The sequence below is a fragment of the Schistocerca cancellata genome, chromosome 5, assembly GCF_023864275.1.
Source record: "Schistocerca cancellata isolate TAMUIC-IGC-003103 chromosome 5, iqSchCanc2.1, whole genome shotgun sequence".
NCBI classification, from domain to species: Eukaryota; Metazoa; Arthropoda; class Insecta; order Orthoptera; family Acrididae; genus Schistocerca; species Schistocerca cancellata.
The window spans coordinates 480,291,213-480,305,083 of NC_064630.1; the positions used below are offsets into that span (position 1 = coordinate 480,291,213).

Genomic DNA, 13,871 nt, shown 5'->3' on the forward strand with positions numbered 1-13,871 from the left:
TAGGTACCAACAGAGGAAGGCACATATGTGCCGATCTAGCCGTAGGTCGTTTTCTGATGCAGTCAAAACTTCATAGGGTGAATTTTCACATAGACGCCAACATCAGTGACGGTCAGTTTCGGCACCACTACATCAGTCCGCTTGCGTAGTGTGTAATCAAATGGGTTGGCAGCGTATTGGCTAAGAGCATAGATTCGAATTTTTGAGCCCCGTGTTCAAATGCAATATTATGTTTCTTTTTCTTTTGTTTTTTCCTTTTGTATGTGAAATCAATACTTTTTGTGACATAGTGAAACACAATAGAATTATTTACAAAAGAAATGAGCATTCAGGTCTTATTAGAACAATATTTATCATCTTAAATCTTATGTAATGAACAGTAATTGAAAAATAAAAACGTAAATTGTAGTATCCCATTTTTTCTTTGATTTTAACTTTAAATCTTCACGAGAACCAGTGCTTTTCCTACGGTGATATCTATCACAAAAACTTCCAAAGCATAATAATTCACTGTATCACTAGCAACGTGCGAAGGCAAGTGTGCCACAGTCGCATTTTCTAGAGCGATAGAATTAGGAAAATATCCACGTTAACTTCTAAACACCCCGCGATCTGGCAATGGTTTCGCTCCAAACTACGCATATCGAAGCATTTTCTCGGTAGCTCGATATTGATTGCGGATCAAGACGTGTATTGTAATTCCATCGCTTTTTGCTATGCGATGAGAATAGGACACTTCTGTATTTAGAAGATGTCTTCTTAACCTGTCAATAAAAGTATACGTTGCAGGGTTAACATAAAGGCACACAGGCGTGGAATTACTTTTAATGAACACGTCACTATTCCAATTTCATCAACAAACAGCCCACTGTATCAGGAAGTATCATTATGTTCAACCTAATGAGTCACGAACGTAGAGAAACGTCATTTTTACAGAAGGTCGGAAAACTTGGTCCAAAATCTGATGATAGGTTGCTTTTGTGAGCTTAACAGATTTTGTGACTATTACGTATACATTCTGTAGCCTTTATAGTAATTGGTTCACGTCTTGTTGGACTCTAGCACTTAGATTGCCACTGTCTCCTTAGAGACAAAGGAAACTGTTTGTAGCAGTTGCTGGAAAGAGTATTGGGTGTTAACTGTGATGACAGTTATTTTTGATAATATTTGACGTGCTTACTTCTTTTGTCAATAATTTCATCGTATTTCATGATTCCTCAAGAAAATATTGACACCAATACATCCGCGACGAGGAAAGAGGGGAAAAACGCAAGACTGAATTTTATGAAGCGGTGTCGAAACATTTACCGTAATTTTCTCGGAGGCTATTGAGTGTTGGCACCTAATCCAAAATAGGTATCCCTTTATTTTCACCCTTCATTCACCCTGCCAAGTTTAGATTGTATCACAGCGCGACCAATGGCGGGTTCCCGTTGCGATTAATAATAAAAAGGAAAATATTAATTGAGAACGTAGTTTTCCGTGGCGATATTCTCGTGAATAAAATCTCGGAAATTGAAAAATAAAACCTAATTCGAACATCCAACACAACACTCCATTTACAGAGAGAAGCCATCGAGAGTAACGAAACATTAATAATGCCTTAAGATGTTTCTTGATCTAGTAAAATATCTGTGTCTTTGAGGTGAGTGTGTGTGTGTGTGTGTGTGTGTGTGTGTGTGTGTGTGTGTCGTAGTTCGTTGCTGTAATCTGTAATCCATTCATTGGCTATCCCAACACCAGCAGGATGTAATTTTTTCGTGAATTCAGCAGAAGGATACACGTTAAAAATATCTGTTGCTTGTAGATAAGGAATACAGCCGAAACTGCAGTCGATGACACAATCTTCGAATAGTGGACTAGAGAAAATAATTGTGAGTCGTACACTGGGCAATATTTCACAACTGGTACATTTGATTAATATGTAATCTACGTGAACAGATTTTCTTTTCATATTTGTCGGCACTTGGTGTAACCTAAGAATTGTAGGGCAAGCAACTGATTCACTATTTGGAAGGGTGCATCATTTCGTCAATATGACGAAGTTTTATCATCAGGATCTTACCTGAAATGTTACTAAAAGTAGAAATTTTCAGTAAATAAACACTGTTGTTACCAGCCTCTCTTGGAAGACTGCTCTCGTTGTTCCTCAGCGAAGCTGTTTCGTTCTTATACCGAGGAGAGCAGAAAATGGACGGGACGGACAAAACAAGTTATTATTCAAGAATAAAGCGCATTTAGTGACAGATGGTCTTTATTTATTACAAACTCTTTGAGATGCCCATTTACAAAGTACATTTGCTTTCAGACATAGCCTCTAGAAAGATTTTAGGTAAAAGTACGAACGGTAAATATAACATTTACATTATGTAGCTCTGATATGTAATAATAAAGAAGCATTTCACGAAAAGTGCGTGTTGCTAAACGCTTGCAAAAATAGTCCAACGGCAGCAGAGGCCAGTTAAGGCAAACGCAACTTTGTATTCTAATTAGCTCGTTATACATTGCAGATTGCTTCCAATTTACATACCATAATTTAGTACACACAGTGACTCACTCTCCACCTCGTCGAGAAACGCAGTCTTCCATCGTACCCTTATAAGGCTATTTAGCGAACTACCTATTTTTGAACATACTATCTCAAATAGCACTTGCCACTAGTTAAAGTAAGGATTGTGTTACATGTTGTCACCGCAAAGATCATGCTAGGTTTCACTTTGTGAAGAACTCTTCCTTTTACCAAGAGCAGGGGGAGCTACGGTTAAAACTAAGTGTTTGAAAGCAGACACAAGTCGTACTTTCTATTTTTTTTGACTGGTTTCGCTCTTCAAATTAACGAGAGCATCATCAGAATATACATTGTAAAAGATACAAGTTGAAATAATACGGAAAACTTACAGTGACATTACTTGAAATACACATTTTACTTACAGTAGGGTGACTTACGTTTAAAGTCGGCTGACAGCATTAAACAATTTCTATAGTTGTTAATTGTCTTTGGATAGACTATACCATGGACATTACGAGCACTGTTGTACAATCAATTTCGTCTTTGGTGCTGTCAATGTCATCATTTACTACTGCACTTTAAACGTACTTTAAACATAGTACAGCCAGATTGATCTTTAAAGCTGTCAGTCAACTTTAAAGGCAATCTTTAATGCTGTCAGCCAATTTTAAACGTAAGTCACCGCACTGGAAACAGAATATGTCAATGTAAATTGTTCTCATTTGATCTCAATTTGTACTTTTGCAGTGCATATTCTCATGCTGCTGCTGTTCGTTTGAAGAGTGAAACCGGTCAACAAAAAAATACAAAGTACGACTTGTGGATGTTTTGAAAAACTTTTACTCTCCCTTTGTTGACTGTTTGATTCTGCGTCCACGAAAAGCTCTCGTGAAAATGACGATCTCAGACCTTAGGGAATTTAGAGAAATAAAACGTTATCTGAAGATTTATCTAAGTCATGATAACTACAATTTGATAACAGCTCGATTCTGAAATGTGGTAAGAGACACTGATAAGCCGTCATATGATACGACGACATTAAGTGTGCAAAAACTCGTTTAATATAAAAAATATAGTGTTTCAAAGCTATATCGCTACAAGATTTATTGTAGTCACAATAAAATATTTCTCAATGATATGAAGTGTGTGGTAACTATTATAAAATTTTCAATAGGAACAAAGAGTTTGCCTTTCTTTATATTTACATTATTTTCCTTGTAAACACCTGTTACATAGTTTCATCATTTATAGTTTGCCAATGTCACACTACTCTAGGCCACCAGTAAATAGCTCTGGCCTCATAAATAAGGAAACTCGATTTATGTCCTCCAGTATATTCTCTTTCACAGCCAACTGTTAAAAGTACTGCAAAAATACGGTAACGAGATAATATGTATTTTTAAATCTTGTTAAAGACGTTCAGGATGCATGAATAATTATCTTATCAGCAAGAATAGTGCTCAGAATAATCTTCGATATTTACTGAATTCTTCGTTGGTGATTACCAAACACGTAAATAACAACAAATGATGAACATTCTCTTGATGTTCTGCAACATTTTTATTTATTGTCTAATCAGTCTTCGGCTAAGTTATAGACTTGCAGCTTTCCATGCACAATTGTAGTGTGCCATATCTGATCCATTAACCGATCACCCTTTCAAGTAGAAATGCAGACGACCAAAGACAATACCTCACCGAAGTCGCTCTGTCCTGATTGATAACAATTACACAAAATTTACAGAAAATGTGTATAGTTGTAATAATTATGTTTGCAAATACACATTAGCATTTTATAATAGTGATAAAATATGTAGAATATTACTCACCCATAAAGATGCTGTCATGCATTGTGAGGTCAACCAGATCATCTGCAAGCACTGTGGAACATCATTTGTGGGTCAGTCAAACAAAATTGCGGCATTTGAGTTGTCTGGACATGAGGGAAACTAGAGACGCAGTAAACACCTGCCAAGTATCATCCAGCGGCAAACTACCCACATGATGTATAATTTGGCATTCTTCACACCGTTAAGAAAAGTAGGTTGTATCGTCGCTAGAAATATTGTAAATCAATAAGCAGTTGACGAAGAGTGTAAGCTTAGATTTAAATGAACAGTCGTATCTCCTTCTAACCATCTGCTAAATTAAGTTTCAATTACGAAAATACGTATGGAACTAGATAAGTACAAGACTAAAATAATTTTTATATTGTAAGACATTCTTTTGAACGACATCTATGCTGAAGATCAATTTTACAGTATTTAAAGTCGAAACGTCTGTATCACCTACTATCTCTGTGTAATTCATGTTACTTTTTCTGCTGACAATTAGGTGTTATCTGATGATTGCCTAAAAGTCGAGAGTAGATTAATGAATGAATAAAAAATGTTGCATAACATCAAGGAAGTGTTCTGTATTTGATATCTTTGAAGTGTTGATAGAAATGAGTAACAATGTTCAGGACAACATAACAATAAATTTCATATTACATTGGGACTGAACGTACATGCAATTCATTATTGTAGTTATAAGGGATTGCGAGAATAATTTAGCACCCATGCAAAAAATGTTAATTATGTGCTTGTAAATGTTACTTATACAGCAGCAGCGAACTGGCATTCTTTTAAACTCTTTTGTTTCGAAATACACATGCAACTAATAAAACTAGTTCGCAATTTTTGGGAAGTTTCTGTTACAGCAAAATATTTCAGAGGTGCAAAAATGATATTATGTCTCATTTATCCTCTTCAGGTAGGTAAGTACAGTACTTCAGACTTCTTTAACAATTTCATTTGTTACAGGAATTTTTATAGTCAAGATGGTGTGGGAAGATTGCTATTTTCCATGTAGACTTGAAGTGTTATGACAAGAAGATGAAACGTAGTACACAAAAGATCATTTCGTTTCCGTGTTCGACGATTTTAGCATGAAAAAATTTGGCCATAGTGTTTCGAATGTTGCGCTGAAGTGCAATGTAGGAACTGTGAGCGTTTTGTGAACTCTTTTGTCACAGTTTTTATTTTCAAAAATAGAATATTTTATGTTAATTAATGCACTTACGCTCATTATGTTCATTAGACAAATCTTTGCATAGTTATATAAAGGTGACCCATTTTCAACCAACAAAAGGCAAAGTATGGAGATCTGTCAGCATTGTAGAAAGAACACTTGATTCCTGAATTTCACCTTTAAACAAGGACATACTGCAATGTTTCGTTGCATTATCATTCCCAGACATTCTTAAATAAGCGACTCCTAAATGGCTGTAATACTTACATGTTCTTGTTTCTTAGTTATTCAGATCTGTTGAGCTATGCTTCCCCTTGTCAAATGACCATGATTGCTTTAATATTTTTCCATGGTTTTCAGTTTCCATCAATTTGATGTCTCCATAGCGAAGTGCCAACCACGTATGCATGCTGTGGCTTATAGCAGAAAATGTTAGTGTTGGAAGATTGAACAGCTTACACTTCTGCCTGAGTAACCTGCTATTTCAGACGATGTAGCTACGCTTACTTTCATCTCATTGGCGTCCAATGAATAATGCAAGAAACTCCGAATCACTGCTAAATATTTCTCTGTATGTCTCTTTTTACAGTCAGGGAGAACAAAAAATTACAGAACTACTCATTTCTATCTATTCTTCAAGCTGTTAACATGTTACGTAAATTAGCATAAATATTTAAGAAAGATCGGCTAATCTCACTGAACTGGCATCCACTAACAACAAAAACTGAATTAGCAAAGACACATTATTTTCTTTTATGAATATAAAAGAGGTAATGCTCTTTGGGTCTTATTGTGTGCAGTATGGCACATTGCGTCTATAACATTTAAAAGAAACTAGGTTTACGCCATATATATGTCACGAAACGCAATTCTTTTAGATCCTAAATGATGATCACTTCGTATCTGTTTTAGGTGAGTGATAGTATTATGCATATCAGAAGATATTCGCCTAGTGTTCTAAAGTTTGAAATAAGGTAAATCTGAGAACAGACAAACAGAGAAATAATCCACGCACAATGCATGCGAAGTTAATACCGAAACAGAGATCATATTTTCTTTGGCAATGGACAGTGCACTTTGAATTTTTTTTAAAATAAGTGTAGTGGAATCGATGTTTCGAATGTGCCCCCCTTTCCCAAGTACAAATATACTTAACCCAGAATTATCCATAAGAGAGGCGATTAAAACCTAGAACGGAAGTTGTAATACAGTGGGCAATGCCTTTAATACTAAAATTAGCATTGAGAATCTATGTAATGACATCTAACAGGGTTGCAATGAATAAATTAGTGGCGTTTCACGTAGACGCCTTGAGCTGATTTAAATTTTATAAATAAATTTATTAATCAAAACTACTACTAAGACAATGAATAAATATGTTTAGGACAGCTGTTTCCAAACCTTAAGCCTTCATACACCGCATGAACCATTTCTGGAATATGAGTAAATATGTGAAATCAGACTGAAAAGAATTCGGAGATTCAGTTCAAGGCAATTAAACATAATAAAACCGATAAAGGACCCAGAGAAAATTTACCTTTTTTATAAGATTTTAACGATAATACAATAAAAGTAACCAAGCGAGTCATGAGTTCAGAACATTAACACAATATTGTTTAGCCACAAACGTATGATTTCTTGAAAGCTTCAGGCCATAAAGTTTTCAAACGATTATTCTAGAATACTGTATATTATAAATATTGAATATTTTGAGGCAATAAATAATATTGGACCAGTGGTAATCGTGAAGACACTCTCTGGCATTAGACACCTTGGAATTTTTTATACGTAATCATTGATACGGTGTATGAAGATTGATGTTGCTTCAGTGTGTACTTCAGTCACATAGGAGGCAGGAGCGAGGACGCTATCCCGTGCAGTACTGAGAATGCGACGCAGATGTTGGCGGCTCTGGGCGGCGTCGGAGCTACCATTTAGAAGGCGGCAGCTAGGGTGAATGCAGCAACGCCCGCCAGAGCTACCAACTGCAGCGACCCGCCTCTCAGATCAGAGCCTGTGTAACAGAAAACCCATGTCATAACCAATTGAAATTAAGGTAAATATATTGGTCATTGACTGATGGTTCCCCTGCAGGGGCGCCGACTTGAAAAAAATAATTGGGGAGGGGGGGGCATACTGGAGGGTTTTTCCATGGAAAATTTTCTAAATTTTAAATGAAAAACAGTGAGTTTTAAAGTTTTTTAAGCATTTTTGGGTCATATGATCAACATTAGAACCCTGAAAAGTGGACTCTCGATAACTCGATATTCTGGGATACTCGGCAAGCCTGACACATTTTTTGACTTTGAAAAAAGAAACGAAACATAAACACCCATGGTATTTCCGTGGAAAGGTAATTTAATAATAATCATGCTTATAGACTATTACACAGCAGTGAATATATAGCTCTGAAAAGACTGAAATTATATATAAATAATCAAAAACTATCATTAAAAGAATAAAACATAAAATATTGCTGTCGCACAGTAATAGCTCTTTGATTAATAAGTGAAATAGCTTTCTTTGAATAAGACTCAGGGTTCATTAAATAAAATCAATATTTCAAAGTTAATGCTTTAATACAGTTAATAAAGTTAATACAGTATACCTAATACTTTCAGTCAAAAAAATGTAAATAGCGGGTAAGTATTTGAAAATAACTAATACAGTACTACAGTAATATAGTAATACAGTACTAAACTAGTTCTAATATTTCGAAACTGAAAATTTAACATTATGTTTGTATTTAATTCTCTACTTTATAAAGTTTTTTTAATATTGCTCTAAATGCCATTATAAGGGCTAGAGTGTCTTTAGAAAGGTGCAAATGTCGACCGTGTGACTGGATTACTGAATATGAAGTCGTTGAAAACTGGTCGGATATCCAATTCATCAAAAATATCTCGGTGGGCCTGAAGAACAGCCAAGTTGTTCAATCGCTTCTGTCACATTGTTGATCGAAGATATGACTACGGGCGCTAAATGACCGTTCTGCTGTTGCTGTGGTGATTGGAACTACTTGGAGAAGCTTAATGCACTTCACTACTTCACATAACATTTCTCCAACTGCAGGCTCTTGTGTAATGTACTTTCTTACGTCACGCATGTTTTTTAAGACCAGTTGTTGTTTATTAGTGATATCGGCTAACATATTCAAGTGTAAGCGCAGTCTCTCAATGTCTAGTCATTTTTGAAAAACTCAGCTGATTTTTCCAAATTTGTTTCACCTCTGTTTTCTAAAAGCATCACTCTTGTTCAACTGCAATGCCCTGTGTGAGTCCAGTTGAAGCAAACTGCTCAGTAATGCAAGACTGCACCGTTTCACAGACTTCAATGTAAATAGCTTTGTAATTTTCCTTTGGGGTTTTGAAAATGTGTGGTGAGCTGGCTTCATTGTTTTCATTCTTCTTTGATATACTTCGATTCCAAGGAAGCGAAGGATCATCAACTTGTGAAGGTTTTTCTTTTAAACAGAATCCCCAAAAGTGTTAAAAACTATCACATCTTCCATTCAGTATACAAATCAAGCCCTCATATATGTTTTCTAGATCAGCAACACTTAGATGAGGGCATTGAATTTTTTCATTGACATCTTCTACTGGGTTCGTCGCATGGCAATAAAGACGTAAAATGAAATGTCTTTAATTGTAACCTTGACTCAAGGTAGCCTGCACATTTGTAACGTGTCGCTGTTTTGTCCACTGCAGAAAATGTTTCAAAAAACTCTACAAGTGTTTCAAAGTTTTTCAATATTCTCAAGATACTAGAAGCTCGCATAGTCCGTCGAACAGATGTGCAGAACTATAGACCTATATCTCTAACGTCGATCAGTTGTAGAATTTTGGAACACGTATTGTGTTCGAGTATAATGACTTTTCTGGAGATGAGAAATCTAATCTGTAGGAATCAGCATGGGTTTAGAAAAAGACGGTCATGTGAAACCCAGCTCGCGCTATTCGTCCACGAGACTCAGAGGGCCATAGACACGGGTTCACAGGTAGATGCCGTGTTTCTTGACTTCCGCAAGGCGTTCGATACAGTTCCCCACAGTCGTTTAATAAACAAAGTAAGAGAATATGGACTATCAGACCAATTGTGTGATTGGATTGAAGAGTTCCTCGATAACAGGACGCAGCATGTTATTCTCAATGGAGAGAAGTCTTCCGAAGTAAGAGTGATTTCAGGTGTGCCGCAGGGGAGTGTCATAGGACCGTTGCTATTCACAATATACATACATGACCTGGTGGATGACATCGGAAGTTCACTGAGGCTTTTTGCAGATGATGCTGTGGTGTATCGAGAGGTTGTAACAATGGAAAATTGTACTGAAATGCAGGAGGATCTGCAGCGAATTGACGCATGGTGCAGGGAATGGCAATTGAATCTCAATGTAGACAAGTGTAATGTGCTGCGAATACACAGAAAGATAGATCCTTTATCATTTAGCTACAAAATAGCAGGTCAGCAACTGGAAGCAGTTAATACCATAAATTATCTGGGAGTACGCATTAGGAGTGATTTAAAATGGAATGATCATATAATGTTGATTGTCGGTAAAGCAGATGCCAGACTGAGATTCATTGGAAGAATCCTAAGGAAATGCAATCCGAAAACAAAGGAAGTAGGTTACAGTACGCTTGTTCGCCCACTGCTTGAATACTGCTCAGCAGTGTGGGATCCGTACCAGATAGGGTTGATACAAGACATAGAGAAGATCCAACGGAGAGCAGCGCGCGTTGTTACAGGATCATTTAGTAATCGCGAAAGCGTTACGGAGATGATAGATAAACTCCAGTGGAAGACTCTGCAGGAGAGACGCTCAGTAGCTCGGTACGGGCTTTTGTCAAAGTTTCGAGAACATACCTTCACCGAAGAGTCAAGCAGTATATTGCTCCCTCCTACGCATATCTCGCGAAGAGACCATGAGTATAAAATCAGAGAGATTAGAGCCCACACAGAGGCATACCGACATTCCTTCTTTCCACGAACAATACGAGACTGGAATAGAAGGGAGAACCGACAGAGGTACTGAAGGTACCCTCCGCCACACACCATCAGGTGGCTTGCGGAGTATGGATGTAGATGTAGATGTAGATGTAGAGTTGGGCAAAGGGGTCGTAAACCAGCTTGGTCGTTGGCGCTCTCACAGCGTGATGATGATGATGATCAAGTCCCATCCTTTTGTTGGATTCCCTTACGGTGTTCATTAAGTCCTTGGCTAATGCCATGATATCGCTCATAGACGTAAGACGGCGGAGACTGTCTACAACTGCCAAGTCTAAACTTGGAATAGTGCAGTGAACATAACGTCCTTTTGGTTGTATATCCAAAAATAATATTTTTAATCCTTTGAACTTACCTCTCATATTCGAGGCACCATCATAGCACTGTCGTCTTAAGTTATCCATTGACAAATGAAGATGAGCGGAAACGTCTTTTTAAATATTAAACAGAGTTTGTGATTCAGTGTTGGGTGTCTGGTATAAGCCAATAAAGTCTTCGTTGATGATTAAGGAACCATCGACAGTACGAATACAAAATGACACTTGTTCGTGAATCGATGAATAACTTGTTTCGTCAACCATAATAGAAAAATGTTCAGTCTTCTTGATTGAAGCCAATACCTTCCTGAACACAGACTTTCCTAGTAGATCAATGATCTCGTTTTGAACATAGTGGGACGTCCACTTACACCCCGAACGCCATAACCATTCTTTAAACTCAGGTACACCATTCTTTCTGAGTTCTAACAACTGAAAAAAAATTTGAGTTTACGTCTTCGTGCCCTCTAATTGCTAGTCTTTGTCGGCATAGAAATTGCACGGTAGTAAAAATTGTCTCAAGAGCTAAACGACCTTTCTTCATATCACCATCTGACTGTTCATTCAATTGGGAGGCCGCACTTCGGTTAGTGACAGAATTTAGTTCTTTATGCATAAACATATTTTCATGAAGACATAATTTTTTCAAAGCCTTTTTCCAGTTAGAAAACACTATGGAAGTAAATGCATCTTCTTTTTTTGAAGAAAATTGTAATAGATTTTTAACATCTGCCTCTTTGCAGGTTTTGAAAAAACCTTTTTCGGTAGATGCTTCATATTCTGTCCAAGTATATTTGATCAACCACGACTTCTGAAATGATGTTCCCTTACCGGATTGTCCAGGTTACGGCTGTGAACTGTTCTCGCCTGAAGGCAACGAAGCAGTTGACGACACAATAATTGCTGGAAGCTGACTTGCAGTATCATCAACTTCCAAGCGCGACTTTTTGGTAACAAATTTATCCATTGCAAACTTAATTCACAATACACTAAGAGACTAGAGTAAACGAATAAAACATAGTCATGTAAAATAGTCCACTTGACACTAAAGTCGGAACACTAAACACGTCTGCAGCATGCACTGAACGAAACTATCCACACTGAATGACTGCGACAGCAGGGTGGGATTTCTATAGCTGCAGCGCCGTAATGTCTCGAAGCGTGAGGCGACGTGAGGGGGAGGGTTCCAGTCGCTTCTGCTCCGGTCCTTTTGATGTCGCTACGGCCGCAGCGCTGGCTCGCCGGCGCCAGACTTTACCTGAAGGTTCACGCACCGGGACAAATTCTAAGTGTGCCCACAGCACCATAACACTACCATGATTCACACCACTCGTTTTCAGTTAACTTGCATACTACCGTAGTAATTATTTGTTTTAACTGTTTACTGAATGTATTTTAAAAGGTAACTATCGTCAAAGAAGAAAAATAAAAAAATCCAATATAATTTTGTGATTTTACGAAGCATAATATAACTAATAATTTTCTTAAATTCTGAATTTTTTAGGGCCTTTATTCCCATGTGCTACACATTTATTACTGAGTAACGAATATTCCACGAAACTTGAAGTACAAACTAGTTCCTCTTAATACATTTCGTTTCTCATGTGTTTTCTTTCCTGCATCCAAACATCACCTAGAAGAGAAGGCTGTACAACTGCGAGAAGTAATGATAGTTGTGCTATATCAATGACACATATAAATAGCTCTCTGTTATGGTGTTAGTAGTTGTATGCTTCGCTCATATATATTTTCACAGACGCACGAATCTCTATTAACCTTTGCTCGATATGGTAAGTCTGAGTTAGACTGTGTGATTGAAAACCTAATTTGAAATATCCGACTGAGACGCCAGTGGATTTAGTACATAAGCTGAGACCATTTTAATGAAAATGTTGAAACATGAAAAAGAGAATTTTTCTGAATTTAAATAACAGTCAACAATATGTCACTTAGTTTGCTCTTAAAGTTGTACTGATAACAGAAAATTATGTGCTGACAACCGACTGCAATGTACATGCCTCGAGGTCTTTGTCTAACAATATTAACTGGAAATGTGTGACTGCTTTACTATACAACTACTGTACATTTAAAAATATTTCAGATATTCTTAATTGTTCATGTCCATGAAAATTACGCAGTTTTCAAAGATATAAGCAGCTTTATTCACAAATACGGTTTTCGCATTGTATATGATATGTACAAAATAAATCGCGCAGCATTTCGCAATTTTAATTTTTTTATCTCATTTCCTCTTATTTTGGTGTTTGCTGCTTCATATTACAGTTGCCACTTGGTTATAATATTACGTTACGGTTGTCTGTCTGCTCCTCTAGGCTGGTGTTAATTCAGTTCGTGACTAAAAATGCTTCAGTTGTTAGTTTTTGTATGCCATACACGGTCTGCCTAATTAGTTATAGGCAGAATGCATAGCTTTCGAGAACAAATATGAATAGAATAGACTTTGAAAAACAAGATATTTGGCAAGCTGAGGCGGAAGAATGGATGCGTTCCTAGTAAATGGTATTTCTAATAGTAGCCTGATACGTTATTACAGTCGTCCTCTGTAAATAAATATGGAAGTATGCTGCTTAACCTTTAAAAAATATGAGAGAAATGTGGCAAAAACAATGAATTAATCCAGACTATTGTTCTGAAATTTGACTATTATTCTGAAATTTCGAGAAATTCATGAGAATGCCTTTGCAATGTTTTGGGATAGTATTTCCATGTAATAATCAAGGGCCATAAACATTAGCTGAACAAAACATGTGCAGAGTACAGATAAAAGCATTTAGTGACAAAAATTTTAAACTCTAGCCCTTCTCTGTTTAGACGGTATGGGTTGTCATTCTTTTATGATAGTTGATTCATAGATATAAGGGTATGAATGTGATCAATTCTAGTTGAAGCAGCCATTGTTAGCTATTTTTTAGTTAGGCCCAGTACACACTAGCTGCTGTGTATTGTGAAACCACATGCTTACTGAGATGAAATTGTATCGCAACAAATAACTTATTTTTGTGAACCAGA

General features: G+C 36.8%; 1 protein-coding gene across 1 annotated transcript in view; it reads right to left on the minus strand.

Annotated features, from left to right (window-relative positions):
• Positions 1-7,043: 7,043 nt before the first annotated feature.
• LOC126188179 (uncharacterized) overlaps positions 7,044-13,871 on the minus strand; it is a 93,698-nt gene continuing 86,870 nt past the window's right edge. The window contains exon 4 of the mRNA XM_049929700.1: positions 7,044-7,534. Within this exon, the coding sequence (XP_049785657.1) occupies positions 7,455-7,534 (80 nt within the window). The 3' untranslated portion in view covers positions 7,044-7,454. The remainder of the gene's footprint in view (positions 7,535-13,871) is intronic.